The 16,104-nt window shown below is 37.7% G+C and overlaps 1 protein-coding gene across 2 annotated transcripts in view; it reads right to left on the bottom strand.

Moving 5' to 3' along the window:
- F9 (coagulation factor IX) overlaps positions 1-16,104 on the bottom strand; it is a 46,893-nt gene that overhangs the window by 19,073 nt on the left and 11,716 nt on the right. The window contains exons 5-7 of one of the 2 annotated variants that reach the window (XM_060375666.1): positions 11,068-11,181; positions 5,904-6,032; positions 2,273-2,488 (exon numbers count right to left, since the gene is read on the bottom strand). In XM_060375666.1, the coding sequence (XP_060231649.1) occupies positions 2,273-2,488; positions 5,904-6,032; positions 11,068-11,181 (459 nt within the window). Of the gene's footprint in view, positions 1-2,255; positions 2,489-5,903; positions 6,033-11,067; positions 11,182-16,104 lie in introns of both variants that reach the window. The other variant, XM_021626656.2, reaches the window with a different exon arrangement.

Genomic DNA, 16,104 nt, shown 5'->3' with positions numbered 1-16,104 from the left:
CAAGTTTATTTAATAAGCAGAAATGCTAAGACCATAGTATAAGAAGCTTGGGACTAAAAACATTCTACTTCTTTTTAAAAAAGAGGAAATTACATTCTTTGTCAATAAGTTCCTGGACAAAATTGCTTTGTGCCCCTCCAGTGTATGGACAATTATTGTTATACCATAGGATTTGTTGTTGTTATTGTTGTTGTTAAGGCCACTGTGGTGGTTGAAATGAAAGCTGTCCTCTCCGTAGGCTCAGATATTTGAACGCTTGGTTCACAGCTAGTGGTGCTGTTTGGGGAGCTGGGGCAGTCTTTCTGGAGTAAGTACATCAATCAGTAGCGTTTGCTTTGAGACTTTGTAGCCTCACCCTACTTCCAGTTTTCTGGCTTAACTTCATGTTCGTGGTTGAAGATGTGATCTCACAGCTTCCCACTCCTGCTGCCATGCCTCCCCACCATGATGGACTCTTTTCCCTATTGAATCATAAACCAAAGTTAAGTTCCCCCTAACTTAAGTTGCTGATGGTCATGGTGCTTTGTCACAGCACCAGAAAAAAATAACTAATGCAAATCATCTTGTACATGGATGTTGGGGATATAAGGAATGAAAATATATGACCATACAAAAAATTAGATAGAATTAGCTACATCGATGTTAAATAGAATGAAAATATTACAGTGTTAGTACTCAAGAGAGATTGTTTAAAGAAAGGTCACTGGAGAGGGTTAGTTTGACCAAGAATCGTGAAGAATAATAAAGACGTGGAGAGCAAAGGAAAGAACAATGAGGGATAAGGGAAGTAGTGCTGGAAAAGTACCCTTAAAGAGGCCAAGAGGGTGTATAAATGTATACACCATGTATTTTATTGTATACAAGTTTAGTATCTATATCACTTTCCTTTATCACCAAGTATATGCTTGATAGCTGTCATCAAGCTTACTATAAAATGGCAGAGTAGTAGACATTTTGAAGAATGCTGAGTACACCCATAGCTAGGATACAGAGCCAGTTTCAGAAAGTTCTAGAGGTGTTAAATGGGAAATTTAGATGAAAACTTCTAACTGACCTTCTTAAATTGTAACTAATTTGATGATTGCAGTGCCCATATTCATAAAAGAAAATATTTTAGTGTGAAGAATCATGAAAGTCACTACTAAATTATGATTATGACCCTAGAAGTTTTAAACTAGACTGAACCAACAGAAATATATGTGATAATGACAATTTTCTCTTTATAACTGCCTTGTCCAGGACAATAGTCACCAATCACATGTGGTCATATTCTCTGGAAGGATGGCAGAAGTGACAGAGGAACTGAATATTTTTATTCACTTTTTAAACCAGTTTGTTGAAGTAGCCACATGTGCTGGTTACCTTATTGGACAGCCCGACTTTATGTCAGGTCCAGCTTGACACCTTGCTTCAAGGCAGGAGGAAGTAGCCTGTCTCTTCACAGATGGAATCACTTAGACTTTGCTTATGTGTATAGCTCAGGCCTGGGATTTGCTCCCAATCTAATTCTTGGTTAGATTTTTTAAAACTGCGCACAGGTAATCCTGTATATGCATGTATATTCATGTGTCAAACACATCTGAAGAATTATATAGATTGACTGTTATTTGGCATGTTGGAGGCTGACTTCCTTGAGAACAGTGGGTTTTCGAACTCCAGTAGCTATCAGAGTAACCCGGAGGCCTTCTTTGAACCCACATTGCTGGGTTGTTCCCTCTAGTGGTTTGAATCCAGGGTGATAGGGGTTGAGTGTGAAACTATGTGACTAACAAATTCCTGGTCGTCTGGACATACTGACAGACTTGGGGGAAATGTGGCAGTAGATCAGGCCCCATGTGTTTATTCCAGGAAACTGGTTTTTACCTTAATCCTTTCTATGTGAGTCTTTTTCCTTATTCCTATCAGTTTGTCTGGGCCTAGTGACTTTCTGACTCACCGTTTTCCCTAGGGCCTGAGGGTATATGGTGAGTCCCATTATGTGTTGTGTGTAACCCTCATTTACAGATATACCTATTGCTGACAGGTTGTTCATTTGGAATCCTACTGTGCTTTTTGTTTAACATCAAATTCTTGTTGACATTGTCTGATAGCTGTCCCTGGACTTGTCTTTCACCAGATGCTTACAGATAGTGTGATGAAATTTACCTAAATACATCTCACAATCCCCACAGGTCTTTCTAATATCCTAGCCCTGTTCTTGCTTGTATTTTGCCATCTGAGCTACAGCTTTTAGACACACTGTTAATATAGAGTACCTGCCAAGGGATTTGACCTGGTTTTGTGTTTTCTCCACCAACAATTCGAGTGAGGTCATCAAATGATTCAGGACTTTCAGTGACATTATCCCGAATGGCACTGTCAGTGATGTTATCCAGAATGAATTCAGCTTCAGTAGAATTTTCATGCTCTATATCAGGAAAAATAGTCTCAGCGCGGGTGAGCTTCTTAGAACTGTATGAAACAGAAACTCTTCCACATGGAAATGGAACTATAAGAGTAGGGAAAAAAAAGAGGAGAATATTCTGATGTTTCACAGTGGCAAATGGAAATACATTACAAAAATTAAGAATAAGCCTCATTCATTGCTGTCACTTAGGGGAAGAAGGCTCATCAATGTTAAAAAAACAAATATAGTTTCAAACTAAAAGGCTGACTCCATTATTTTTTTCCATAATTTTATTTTTCTCATTAGTTACATTTTGTAATTCTGTATCCCAGCTGTATCCCTCATTCCCTCCCCATTCCCACCCTCCCTCCCTCATCTCCTCCCTGCCCCTTTCCAAGTCCACTAGTAGGGGAGGACCTCCTCCCCTTTCATATGACTCCCTTTTGTCAGGTATTTTCAAGACTGGCTGCAAAGCCCTCCTCTGTGGCCTAACAGTACTGCTCCTCCCTTGGGAGGTGGGGAGGTCAGAGAGCCAGTCATTGAGTTCCTGTTAGTAATAGTCCTTGTTCCCCTTACTATGGGAAACCAATTGATTACTGAGCTATCACGGGTAACATCTGAGCAGAGGTTCTAGGTTTTATCCTCTCATAGACTTTGGTTGAGTGTCCATCTCAGAAAAGACCCTGTGCCCAGATACGTTTGGTCCTTGTGGAGCTCCTATCCTTTCCACATCAAACTCCCCTTCTTTCATATGATTCCCTGCACTCTGTCGAAGGTTTGGTTGTGACTGACTCCATTATTTTCATGCAAAATTTTTAAAGCTTCCTTGGCGAAAACATTTGGCTCTGGAGTCCACCATCTTTATGAAAATAAACTAGGTGTTCTAAAATAAAATTAGACTTTAAAAAATCTAATTACTTTCTATCTAGGTTTTAAAAGTTTTACTTCAAAGTCCCCTTCCCCTGAACGGAAACCTAGAAGGGATGCTGTGTCACTTTCCACAAGGGGATTCCACTACTTGCTATTAACATATTATTATTTTTTTTTTGTAGACTATTAATGCACTAGAGATTCCAACATGAAATTTTTGAAGGAGGACTTTGTGGTTCAATTACATGTTTGTCACAAATTTATAGAATAGGTTACTAATATGTTCACCAAATCTAGATTTACTTGGATCTGACCATGTTCTCCCTACATTTAACTTATTTATCAACAAATTGTCTACTGATCCACCAGGGACCACCAAAATATTAATTTGTAGCCAAAGTCACCTCACACTTCATTTTCATGTTTTTGCTCTCCTCTTAGTTACATTCTGCATACCAGACATTTCTATAGTAACCACCTATGGTTAAGTATCATGAAGGCAGCTTGCAGTTGAAAAAATAGGAAATTAGTTCAAAGTACGTATGCATAAATATACATGATCAACACTGGTTTTAGAAAAGGAACTGTTATCTTTGAAAAAACAGGACATGCTTCCTACACCTGGAAAGTTCATTATGTTTTTGTTACCTGGTTGTTACTTAGTTGTGGCTTGTTTCCTACACCTGGTTACAGTTTTGTTTTGTTTTTTACTCCCAGTTGTTACCTGGTTATGTTCTTTTTTTGTATAAAAAACATGCCTTAGGAGCAAACCAACATAGTCTGGCTTCCAAGTCCAGATTATGGCCCTGGCTGTTCAGTTCCTGTTTAGTGTTCAATAAACCTCTGTTGAGTTAAAAAATAAAAAGACAGAACAGCTTATTTTAGGTTTGGCCTACTTATTCTGCTAAAACGAAGGCTACATCCGAAAACAACTCTTAATAGTTGGAGCTGCTTTTCATTTTTTTTCTCTCTTAGAACATTGAAAAGCTTATAAGGACTAAGCCTTTGTGCCAGCTGCCTTCATTGGAAGTTACTTTTTAATGGTAAGTATGCATAGATGAGCATGTGTGCGTGCGCGCGCGCGCACACACACACACACACACACACACACACACAGAAACACAGATACATACTTGTACACCCTTCTAAGGCAAGGAATGGATAAGGCAGTGTATGTGAAGAAGCAAGCAGAAGGTGAAGCATCACAGACTCTTCATTTCACTTACAGAAGACACATTCTTATATTCTGGGCCTTTCTTTAATTTCCTCTGCCTGGTACATTGCTGAGATAGGTATCAAATCCACAGTTACAGAGGAATGGTTCATCACTTAATCTACCAAGTTAATAAAAGATCTGGCTTTGGACATGCAAGAGTAACTGTATCTGGCTTGCTTCAAAATTGTGCTCATTTTTTATTTGTAGGTATGCTATATGTGTGTGTGAGCACATGAATGTGTTGCTGTGACTACCCATGCTTACATGTGTGAAAGCCAGGGGTTGACATCAAGCATATTTATTTGTGTCTCTGATCTCCAAATGATTTTTTTTTTTTTTTGAGTCTGGATCTCTCACTGAACCTGGAGTTCAGCATTTCTGGCTCGTCCTGTCTTCCCATTCAGTGCTGGGTTCACACTGCTTGGCTTTTGTGTATTGAGTATCTAAACTCAGGCCCTCATGTTTGTATCTGAAGTGCCTTATTTTCCTTCTTGTAGTCGTACAAAGCTTGTCTCCCTCTCCGAATCAAAACTGTGACTTCAGAGGTGTACAATGAGTGTGGACACGTTCTAAACAGAGAAATTAGCTGACAACATGGTGGCAGACTCACACAACTATGAGACATTGCCTTGTGCTTCACTGTAAAGACTGTGGATCAGCCTAAGAGATCATAAGCAGTTGTTGGATCCAGTCTAACAGCATGTACAGAAAGTCAGTTTATGACTCCAGTCAGAAAATCTAATTTTCATAGATTGAAGTAGTTAGGCCCCAACAGACTTATGCCTAACATTTAGCGTTTTTTTTTCCCTAGAAACTTACTAGTCAGTGAAGTATTTATATGTCATTTACTGTATGACAGTGTATTACTAATTTAATCACTGAATCTCAAATATTCTACCTAGATATCCATTTCTACATCCATTTCTTTGTGATATAGAAATATATTTAAAAAAAAAACATCCAGAAAAGAATTCAGGTTGTACATAAATTATTCAATTTAAGTCTGAAATGTTGGTGCTATTTGGAAACTTAACTTGCTTGTTTCAAGATACTAATCTTTTGTTCAGTTTCAAAAGGTAGTAGATACAAGTATTGAAAGAAGGTAATTTGGGGACTGAAGAGATATCTCAGCGGTTAAGAACACTGACTACTCTTTCAGAGGACCTGAATCTAAGTTATAACTGGAATTTTGGAGGCTTAGTGAACACCTACATGTTAGCTTACTAACTAAGCCTCTGTAACTCCAATTCAAGGGGATCTGATACACTCTTCTTACTTCCACAAGTATTGCATGCACAGGAATACATACATGCAAACAAGACACTCACACACATAAAATTTAAAAAAAATCTTCAAAAGTCTAAAATAATGTCATTTAAAGGCTAAAGATTCTAATACAAATTTTCTTTAATAACATATTTAGATCTTGACCTGTTGGTTCACAGGACTTCTGGTCTTCTGCAAGTTGGTATCCTTCAGTGCAGGAACAAATTACCTTGTTATCAGCACCATTTTCACAAAACTGCTTGCACCTGCCATTTTTAATTTTACATGTTACATCTAAAAGAAAAGGAAAAAGAAAGCCTAATGGCTCATCTGACATTCATTTCAAAAAGCACATGAAACTTCTGGCTCATGTGTGGGTTAAACACAAATTGAAAGAATCTGGGAGCTTAGTGCTAAGAGTAGAAAATAAGGTAAAATAAGATTCTCAGTAAGGCACGAAGATGGTGTCAGCAATATTTTGTTTTTGTGTACAACCAAATAATTGGATATTGTACTTTGACTAAATCATGAACTACAACTAGAAACCTATTTACTGAAGTAAAACATGAATGCAGGAAAGCCAATAAAACTGTTCTGTGAAGTTTTCAAAGTAAGTTCACCTGTTTAAATGAGAGCCAGTCCCTGACATTGTTAATGATGCTCTGCTATGCTTGGCTATCATCTGGGAGGCTCCAGCCAGCAGCAGATCTAGACAGATGCTGGGACTTACAGCCAAGTGTGTGACAGAGCTCAGGAAGTCCTGTGGAAGTGTTGAGGAAAAGATGGAAGGGCCTTGAGGGGGACAGGAATCCCAGAAGAAGACCCACAGAGACAACTAATCCAGTCCCATGGAGGCTTTCAGAGACTGAGGCATCAACCAAGGATCATGCATGGTCTGGACCTAGGCCCCTTGAACATATGTGACCTATGGGCGGCTTGGTCTACATATGGAGTGTGGGAGTGTATGGCAGGGTTGTTGTTTCTCACATGGACTCTTTTGCTTACCTTTGGATCACTTCTCCCTGGTAGCAATGCCTTGCCTGGCTTTAGGGAATGAGGAAATGCTTAGTCCTGGTGTGACCTGATATGCTGGGGAGGGTTAAAATGGAGGGTGGGGGAGGTTCTCCTTTTCTGGGGGAAGGGGAAAGGGAAAGGAAAAGAAGGGGAAAGGAGAGGTGCTGGGAGGAGGGAGAGAAACCCTTGGGAGTTTTTGAAAAAAATGTTTTTCAAAAAAAATGCACAGGTTAATAAATAGGATGTTATCAATCCCTACAAGTCCTGTAATGTTCTCTCCCAATCATTCTGCTCTTTCTCCGTTACAAAAGTTATCACTAACTAGGCTTCGAACATAGTAAACAGCTTAGATAATTCATGAACTTTTTGTAAAAAAACACATGTATTTTTTGTTTTAGCAATTTATTTACGAAATTCATCTATATGCTTTTGTATAGCAATAGTTCATTACATTGCTGTGTCCTAGTTCATTGTATTAATACATTTTCATCCATGTATTCTAACTGTTAAATATACTTGTGTGAACGTGTGTGTCTGTGTGTATCCACATAAGCCAGTGTGTATGTAGAGTACTTGTACATATTTCTTTTATTACTAAGCATGAAATTTTTGCTTTGTTCTAAAACTTGTTTTCTATTTATTATGGTATAAATTTAATTGATATTTGTTATTGCCTTCATATACAGCATCTTTTCTGTATGTTTATTTTAGTTGTTTGAAGTTAATGTGATAAATAGTTCATAGTCCAGTAAATTGGGAGATGAAGAACCAACTTGAGATTTTCTTTTTGCTATTAATAATCCACTATGATCAAAAAAATATGGCATCTGGTCTTTTGCATTTACTTAGTTTTTAGGACCTTTTCCCTCATGAGTATGATAAAATCTCTGGCTCTTTTCTTGTTCCTAGCTATCATATTGTTGCCACAAAGCAACACTAAAATGTTCAGCCAAATCAAATACCACTTGAAGAAAATGTTCCATCAATATGAGGTTGTGATTAGTTAACAGAAGTGGGTGGTGATAACAAAGTAGTTGTGTCCAGGCCAAGTAGGAAGGGAATGAATAAACTTGGTGTGATTTTTCTATTCTGCTTCTGTATCCCTGGCTAAGCAACCCGACCTCTCAGTCATTTTCTTATTTGCTATTGCCCTTTTTGGCCCAGCATGTTGCTGCATCTCTTGATCTCCAGGTTGATTGGTGCATGTGGTGGGATGTATTGCTGTAGCATCAGCAGTCTTTTGCCTGCAGTCAGGAGGCTAAGGGCTCTATAAATAGAATGAGAGCACAGGAAATTTCAGGGGAGAGGCCAATAGGGCAGGACCTGAGAAGCAGAATGGAATTCATTACTCACTAGGTTGGATATAGGTTTTCCTTGGTCTCAAGTCTGGCCTTGATACCTACAATATCTGTTGAAGAACTTTTAAAAGCTTTTGTTTTCTTCCTCTTCCTGATAGCCCTGGGTTGCCCACCAGAGCCTTAACAAAATTTTGTTTTGTTTAACAGTTTTGACAGAAAACATGTTATTCAGCTAAACTCAATAATTTTTCCATCCCCCAAATACATAGTAAATAAGATAATTGGATCTGGGGTGTGCTGAAAAACTAAAAAAATAAAAAACACCCCCCAAACACCAAATAAACAACAATAATAATAACACAACAAACTCTGAGAGAATGCTCTTATGTTTGTAATTTTATCTTCCTAATTTGTTTTTCTGCATTCTTTAGGAGGAATGGATGACTGGCTCTTGCAGGCCTTGATCTACCTAGTAGACATTTGGATTTCTTCTGAAGCAGAAAAAATCCACTGATCTTTACTCTAGCCAAAGAGATCCAGTAGCCAGTTAATTCTTGTTTTTCTAGCTAGAAAGCATGTTTCAAGTGTTTGCTCCTTATTCCCTTAACTAAGAGCCAAGCAAAAATGAAAACAAAACTCACAGGAGTGGAGATCTTTCCTTTTCCAAGACAAGGTATTGCCTGGGCCTACAGACCTATACACTGCTGCCTCATGACATTTCAGGTTTGTGTTCAGTTCAGCTTGAGGCAAGAAGCTTAAATGAGAGTTTATATATGCTTTGTTTTTGCTCTCTTCTCTGGTGTCCAAGATAAAGAGCATTTTGACAAAATTCCCATTTTTTTCTTCTGAACCAGCTGAGCTGAAAAGATTTTTTTTTTTTTAAAACTTTATCAAATTGGTTGGATCTGATCAATATACCCTTGAGAGTAAGTGTGGTGGTGGCTGCAGCACAGCTACAGAGCCCTGACCAAACATAAATGTGGAAACCAAGGAGTACTGAGATGTTGCCAATTGTAGAATTAGCACTTTTTCTCTGTGGACCATAACCTCCCACATACAGTGCATCCTGTTACAGAATTTGGAGCTCATGTTCACATTCCTCGAGGGTTTTCTCTTCCTCCTTTTAAACTGTCTGTCTTTTAAAACAGGATAGAGAGCCGTCACGCTGGCTCATTGGTTAAGGGCATTTGCTGCTTTCTCAGATAAATCAAGTTCAGTTCCGAAAGCCCATGTGGAGGCTCACAGCCACTTTTTACTCCACTTCAAGAGGACCCTCTGCCATCTTCTGGCCTCTATGGGCATTGCATGCACATGGTACACAGATAAACATGCAGACAAAGCATCTTTAAACATAAAATAAAATTTAAATCTTAAACTAGATGGAGACTTACATTTTTTAAATTAAAATTTATTTTATTATATTTTGAATGTGTATGGGTATGTTTTGCCTGCATGTAAGTTTGTGCACCATGTACATGTTTGGTGCCTGCAGATGCCAAAACAGAGGTTTGAATCCCCAGAACTGTAGTTACAGATAGTTGTGAGCCGCCATGTAGATTCCAGGAACTAAACCTTGGTCCTCTGGAAGAGCAGCTAATACTTATAACTGATGAGCCAACTTCTCAGCCCAACCTTTATGTTTGCAATTGGCATCTACTATACTGTAAACTTCAATCATAGCAAAGACTGGGTTATTCATTTCCTTTACTCCAGAGGCTTCATTGTTTGAGCCAATAATGAGTGACTACTTAAAGTATTCATTTAGTTATATATCTGGAATATGAGGACCAATTTTCACTATGTCTGAATTTTAAATTATAATCTTTCAGAGCAAATGGCACTTTAAAGATGTTGAAACGATAAACATACCCACAGGAGTGGTAACTCAAGCAGTGGTTTAGCGCTATAACAGGAATTCTAAGCAAATGGAAGTCCAGCCTAAGTATATTACTTCACCAACTTGCATTCATTCTTTCTTTTAAAATTCCTTTGTCCTTTCAACTTTTCTTTTTATTCTGAGATCTTTCAGATCTCAAAGGAAGATGATCAATGAGCTTCCCCTTGCTACCAAACAATATTACAGGGACTTTTATCCCCTTTCTCAACAGGACAAGTGCAGCTGCTGCCTTTCATTTCATTTTGTGCCTTGTTCTTCTGTCAGAGAGATGGCTATATTGCCTTAATAGTGTCCTGCTTCTTTTCTACTCTTTATCCTTAGCCAAGTAGCCTGTGGTGTTAAATTCTTTCCCTTAGATTGCATCTCTATTCTTACAGAGTTTCAGAGCACAGAATCTTTTCTTGGTATCACGTGCTTTTCTCAGTCACACTGTCAGCAATACTACATCCAGAGGCAGTAATCAAGTAGGTAATGGACTTTGGGGTTTACAGCTCAAGTAGTCAAAATCTCAAAAAAGAAATATTCTAGCCTACAAGAAGAAAAGGTAAACAAACATCTTACATTTTCAAGCTACTTTTTTCTTCTGTTATTGTTTGATATAATCAACATGTTGAATTGAGGAACAACCTCTGATTTTTACAATCAATTTAACTTATAAAATGCTTTGTCCATTTGGAAGAGTTCCTATTACATGGGGGCCGGTCATACCCAGTTCTATAAGCTATTCATTTTCTTTGTCTGGATCAACAGTGACTCAGTTACAAGTTCCAAATCATTTTATGAGTGTAGTTTTCTCAGAGTTTTGAGTACAGTGCAGCTGAAGTTCTCTTCTTGATTCAACCATTTATACTTCTGATCTTTGAGCTGAAGTCTTCTCATGTTCATAAAATGGGGGTAATAATGGTACTGAGCACATATGACTTTCTTAAGGATGAATAAGTAAAGGGGATGGAACCACTCAATACCAGCTTGAATTCATATCCTGAAAATGCACTATAGAGAAAGTGAGTGTTTTGAAAGTGTGTTTTCAGAGAAATGTATGGTATACACATATTAAATTTCCTGTTTCATCTAGTTTAAAAGGAAACTTTGAACCATGAATTATAAAAAGTTTACTTACCTAATTCACAGTTTCTTCCTTCAAATCCAACTGGGCACCAACATTCATAGGAATTAATATCATCCTTGCATTTCCCACCATTTAAACAAGGATCTGATTCACACTGATCTCCATCTTTAAGACAGGTTAAAGAAATTGAATTATCAGATAAACTGCATAAAATGCCCAGCCCTCACCTGAATAGATTTTTGAGGGTAGAATTCTGATTTTAGGATCAGAGAAGACCTACTGAGCTGCAAGCAAGCTTCATATAGGCAAGTGATGCACCTCTTCTCCCAAGATTCTAAAAGCCACTGAAGCAAAGTCTTTCAGGCTAAATGCCGTCCTGGGAAATTGTACACAGAGAGGTATACGTACACAATATATACAATCCGAGGGAAGAGGGAAGATGCGTTTGTATAGAAATTACTATTTCAGCAGACAATGAGGAAGACTGGCAGTGATTCTTCATGGAATGGGAACAGGAACATAAATAAAATTAAATTGAACCACTTCAAAAATACTATTTATATTTGATATGATGACATTATTGCAGGTTTTGCAGAGCAAGCTGTGCTAGATAATAAAGGTGTTTCTACTCCTGGGCTGAAACTGGCAACCCAGGCAAAGTATCTACTTCCTTGTATTGCCTTTTATTTCTTACCTGTCATATGAAGTAAGGCTCTGTGACAACAGGAAAGGTGCTAGAAGCTTAAGGATAGTTTTCTGCCTACCAGTTATGTTCCAAGTGTCGCGTCATGTTCAGGACATCATCAGAAACTGAAAAGCACTATTGGATGTGCTTAGGAATTCATTTGCTATTTCCATTCTATGTTTTCTGAAGTTTTTACATTTATAGAGTCTTTGAAGACTCTGATAGTAGAATAAAAACAAACAAACAAAAATAACAGGAAGAAGGAATAAGAGGAGAAGGATCAAGAACAGAAGGAAAGCTTTAAATGTGGTTTCTTAGTATTTGATCCTCATTTATACTACTAAGAAAGCTTCAAGGGAATAAGATGAATCCAACCAGAAGGAGAGAACTTTGTATTTTGAGCTACAGAAAAACTGCTACCTATGTCTGCAAGACCTCACATATGAGAAAGAAAATTATGAGATAAAATGGTATCAAAAATGAAGTAGAGAAAAATGAGAAGAACCAAAGAGAAATTTCATTATTAGTCATACTTTATAGCCAAACTCTTTTACATATATCCATGGAAGCATTTGTCCAGGTTCTGTTGACTAAGGGACTAGGATCCTTTTTCAGAAATAAACTCTCTGGAGAATTGGATTGCTGTAAATATTAGACCTTGCACTCTCTGCCCCTTGATCCAATGTGCTTTTGCACAGATATTGCAATTTGTTCCAATTCTATGAAAACAAAATACATTATCTCTGGTTTATTATTATTGATGTTCAGACCTGGTCTAAAAATGAGATACATTTGCACTTTCTATTATAGACCAATGAATCTGAATTATTTAGGGTGTTTCAGTGAAAGAGTCTGGGCTTGCAGCCAGCCACATAGGAAACTCATTTGCTGAGACATATTTTCAAACTGAGTGTCATTTCATTTTGCATTTGGGTTCCTGTCTGAGTGTACAATAGGCCAGGAGAAAACCATAGTTGGTTGAGGTCAGAGACAACAGGAGACAAGACAGTGCAAAGTAAGATTCTCTCTTAAGACTACTAGGTCCTGGAGCTGGAGAGAGAACTCAATGATTAAGAGCACTTGCAGAGGATCTGGGTTCAGTTCCCAGCACCAACATGGTTGTTTATTATAGTACATAACTACAGTTTCAGGGGATTTGACATCCTTTTCCTTGTCTCCACAGTAACCAGGCACACATGTGGTGCACAGACACACATGCAGACAAAATACTTATACACATAAAATGAAAAGAAATAAACCCTTAACAAAAACAACAGACTACTAGGTTTCTATTTAATGAATAATAACATTTGTATTTCAAGATCATGAGCTGTTGTGGTGAAAGAAAATGGTTGGCAAGAAGAGAACTAGGGTTTTCTTCCAGGTCTTGTGATTCCTCGGCTGAGTGATCCAAGACAAATCCCTTATCCCTTCTAAGCCTGTTTCCTTCTCTGTGGAACAGAATTCATATTGTTTTACCCATAGGACTATGAGAGTTAAATGTGATAAGCATTCTATAAACTGTTTCTGTGGATTGTACTCAAAGGTGACTGATAGATGATAGTTCAGTCTGGCTCTTTTTATGATGAAGTCGTGGCAGAAAATGACACAGCAGTGAGGAGCCTGAGCCCAGGATATTTCTGAGTAATACAGGCTAGTTTTGTGATAGGTAGGAATCTTAACTACATGTGAAAACAAGCATGGGCTTTGTTCCTTTATTGTTCTTGGTTGTGTTGTTTTAGGGTTTGGTAGTGTGTGTTTGTGTGTGTGTGTGTGTGTGTGTATGTGTGTGTGTACATGTGTGTATGTTGGCGTCAACTCTGTGTGTGTTTTTTCACTTCTTCATTACCTTGTTTTCTGAACTTGGAGAGAAAAACAAACCATTACATTGTTTTTTTTTTCTCACAGAACTTGATTAGGCTAAGCTGGTTAGCCAGCAAGCCACAGAGATTTTTTTTTTGTCTCTACCTCCTCAGTGTAGGGATTATAAGCAAGCACCACCCACACTTAGCTTTTTTTTAGCATTTGTTTTATTTTTATTATTTTTTGTATTTTACCATTTTTGCTACATTTTGATTAAAATATGACTCCAACATTTTTCCCCTTTCCTTTGTATACTTCAAACCTTCTTAAACCCCTCTTTCCAACTCCTTCCATGATCCCCACTCTCAAATTGACAATCTCTTTTTCTTTGGTTATTATTGTTATATAAACATACATCAAAAATATTTAACTACAATCTACTAGGCCACTCTTTGTTCTTTGTTTTCATATGGATTCAGGGTTGCTAAAGTCATGGATGTTAGAAGAAAATTAACTACTGACACTTTTCTAGATCAGCATAATTCCTAACTACATTCTATATCTTATCCTTACACACACATATAAATGCCACTTTTTATTAGATAACCAATTTGGAGACTGATATTTGGAGAGATAATTCATTCTCTCTCTCTTCCCTTCTCTTTGCCCCTCTTAGCTCCAGCCCCAGCTTCAGCTTAGTCCCAGAAGCATACTTAGAAGTTGAACAAGTACTTTCTAGGTCAGCTAAGTTCAATTTTTTATTATACCTTGATTACAAATACCCATGAAATACCCTTTATCAAAGAAGCTTCTTTGTACAGAAAATGGAGATCATCATAGAAAACACCACTGGACACAATGAAGAGAACAACAGATCATGGGGAGCCTAGTTCCAGTAAATACATTTGTGACACAGTTCTTTGATCTATGGCTCAGTGAGCATCAAGGAAGAGGGGGCAGAAAGATTCTAAGAGCTAAAAACACCAGAAAGTCTGCTGTGAGACAGTCTCCCCTAGAGCTGGCTGCATGAACAAGATCTGAACAATGGCGATATTGTTGATCATGTTAGTGTGGAAGGGAGAAAATCTGAGTCTCACCCCTAGACAAAAAAAAAAAAATACAGGTAACTGCTAAGAAAGAAGGGAGATGGGAGGGAGGGAGAGGGAGAGAGGGAGGGAGGGAGAGAGAGAGAGAGAGAGAGAGAGAGAGAGAGAGAGAGAGAGAGAGAAAGAGAGGAAGAGAGAAAATTACCTCTTCAAGGATCAGCCTCCAAATTGGTTATCTAATACAAAGTGGTGAATGGGTTATGAGGATTAAACTAAGGTTTTCATCTGTGTTGGCTAAACATTCTTCTTATTGTTTGTTTGTTAATTTGACATAAGCCAGTGTCATCTTGGAAGAAAGAACCTCAACTGAGAAAATGCCTTCATCAAATTGGCTTGTAGATAGATATGTGAGGCATTTCCATGATTAATGATTGATATGTGAGGGCCTAGATCCCTGTGGGTGATGCTACCCAAAGATTCTGTAAAACTGATTGAACAAGCCACTAAGTACCACTCCTCCATGGTTCCTCTCATTGCTTCTTTTACCCTGCCCTGAGTTCTGTCAATGTGATCAGTAAGTGAAAACAAATAAACATGTCCTTCCCAAGTGGCTTTTGGTTCTGTGTTTATTAAGGCGACAGAAATCATCATACTAATGGAGATACTTTTATCCAACCTCCTCGTTTATATTTAAAAGTAAGCCACAGCTTCAAAGTTTTATCTCCAGACAAAACAGAGTTTGCATAAAGTTTAAGACTTGGCAGCATTCATCATTAAAAATAAGGAAATCCAGCGAGAACCTCTTTTCTTTCACAACTGAATGGAAAATGGAGAAACAAGAGTCAATTAAGAAGGTATGAGAATTTCTAGTAGTTCCTCCAGAGAAGGAATTTTGGAAAATAAAATTGGATCTAAATGAATAGTTCATTTACTCTGTTCATGCAGATAGTGTGAACAAAGTCAACCTGTGAGACTTCTCTCAAAATCCTGCTGTTGGATTTGAATTGTTTGAGATTTGTATTTGTAGACAAAAATTGTAATTGTACAAAGATACAATGTAAACAATGAAAATGGTTGTTAAAGCATTACATTTCTTCTTTTTGAGTCAGCTCATTGGGCAGATATTTACTGAGTGCCTCCATTGCAGATGCTGTTATAGGTGTGAGGCACCCATCAACAGGTGAAGCAACTGAGCCCTGCTGAAATGAAGCTTGCAGTCGATTAGGGAGGGACAATGAACAGTAAGTTGTTGGGAAAAATGCTACAGGTTGAATATCCGCAATCTTAAAGCTCAAATTCCAAATCACTCCAAAACCTAAAAATTTTGGGGTACTAATATGATGCTGAAAATGAAAAAAATCCATTCTGTGAAATAGTTACATAAACAAAACTATTAAAATTATTGTATGACATGATCTTCAGGCTACATCCTTTAAAATATATTAAGATATTCATGTAAACATGTATATGTATATATATAAAAAATTCTGCATTTAGAGTTGGGTCCCATGCCAAAGATATCTCATTACATATATGCAAATAATGCTTACAAAA

Source organism: Meriones unguiculatus, chromosome X (assembly GCF_030254825.1).
Source record: "Meriones unguiculatus strain TT.TT164.6M chromosome X, Bangor_MerUng_6.1, whole genome shotgun sequence".
Classification (NCBI taxonomy): domain Eukaryota; kingdom Metazoa; phylum Chordata; class Mammalia; order Rodentia; family Muridae; genus Meriones; species Meriones unguiculatus.
Note: the sequence above shows the minus strand (reverse complement) of the source record. Positions and strands in the feature narration are given on the sequence as shown.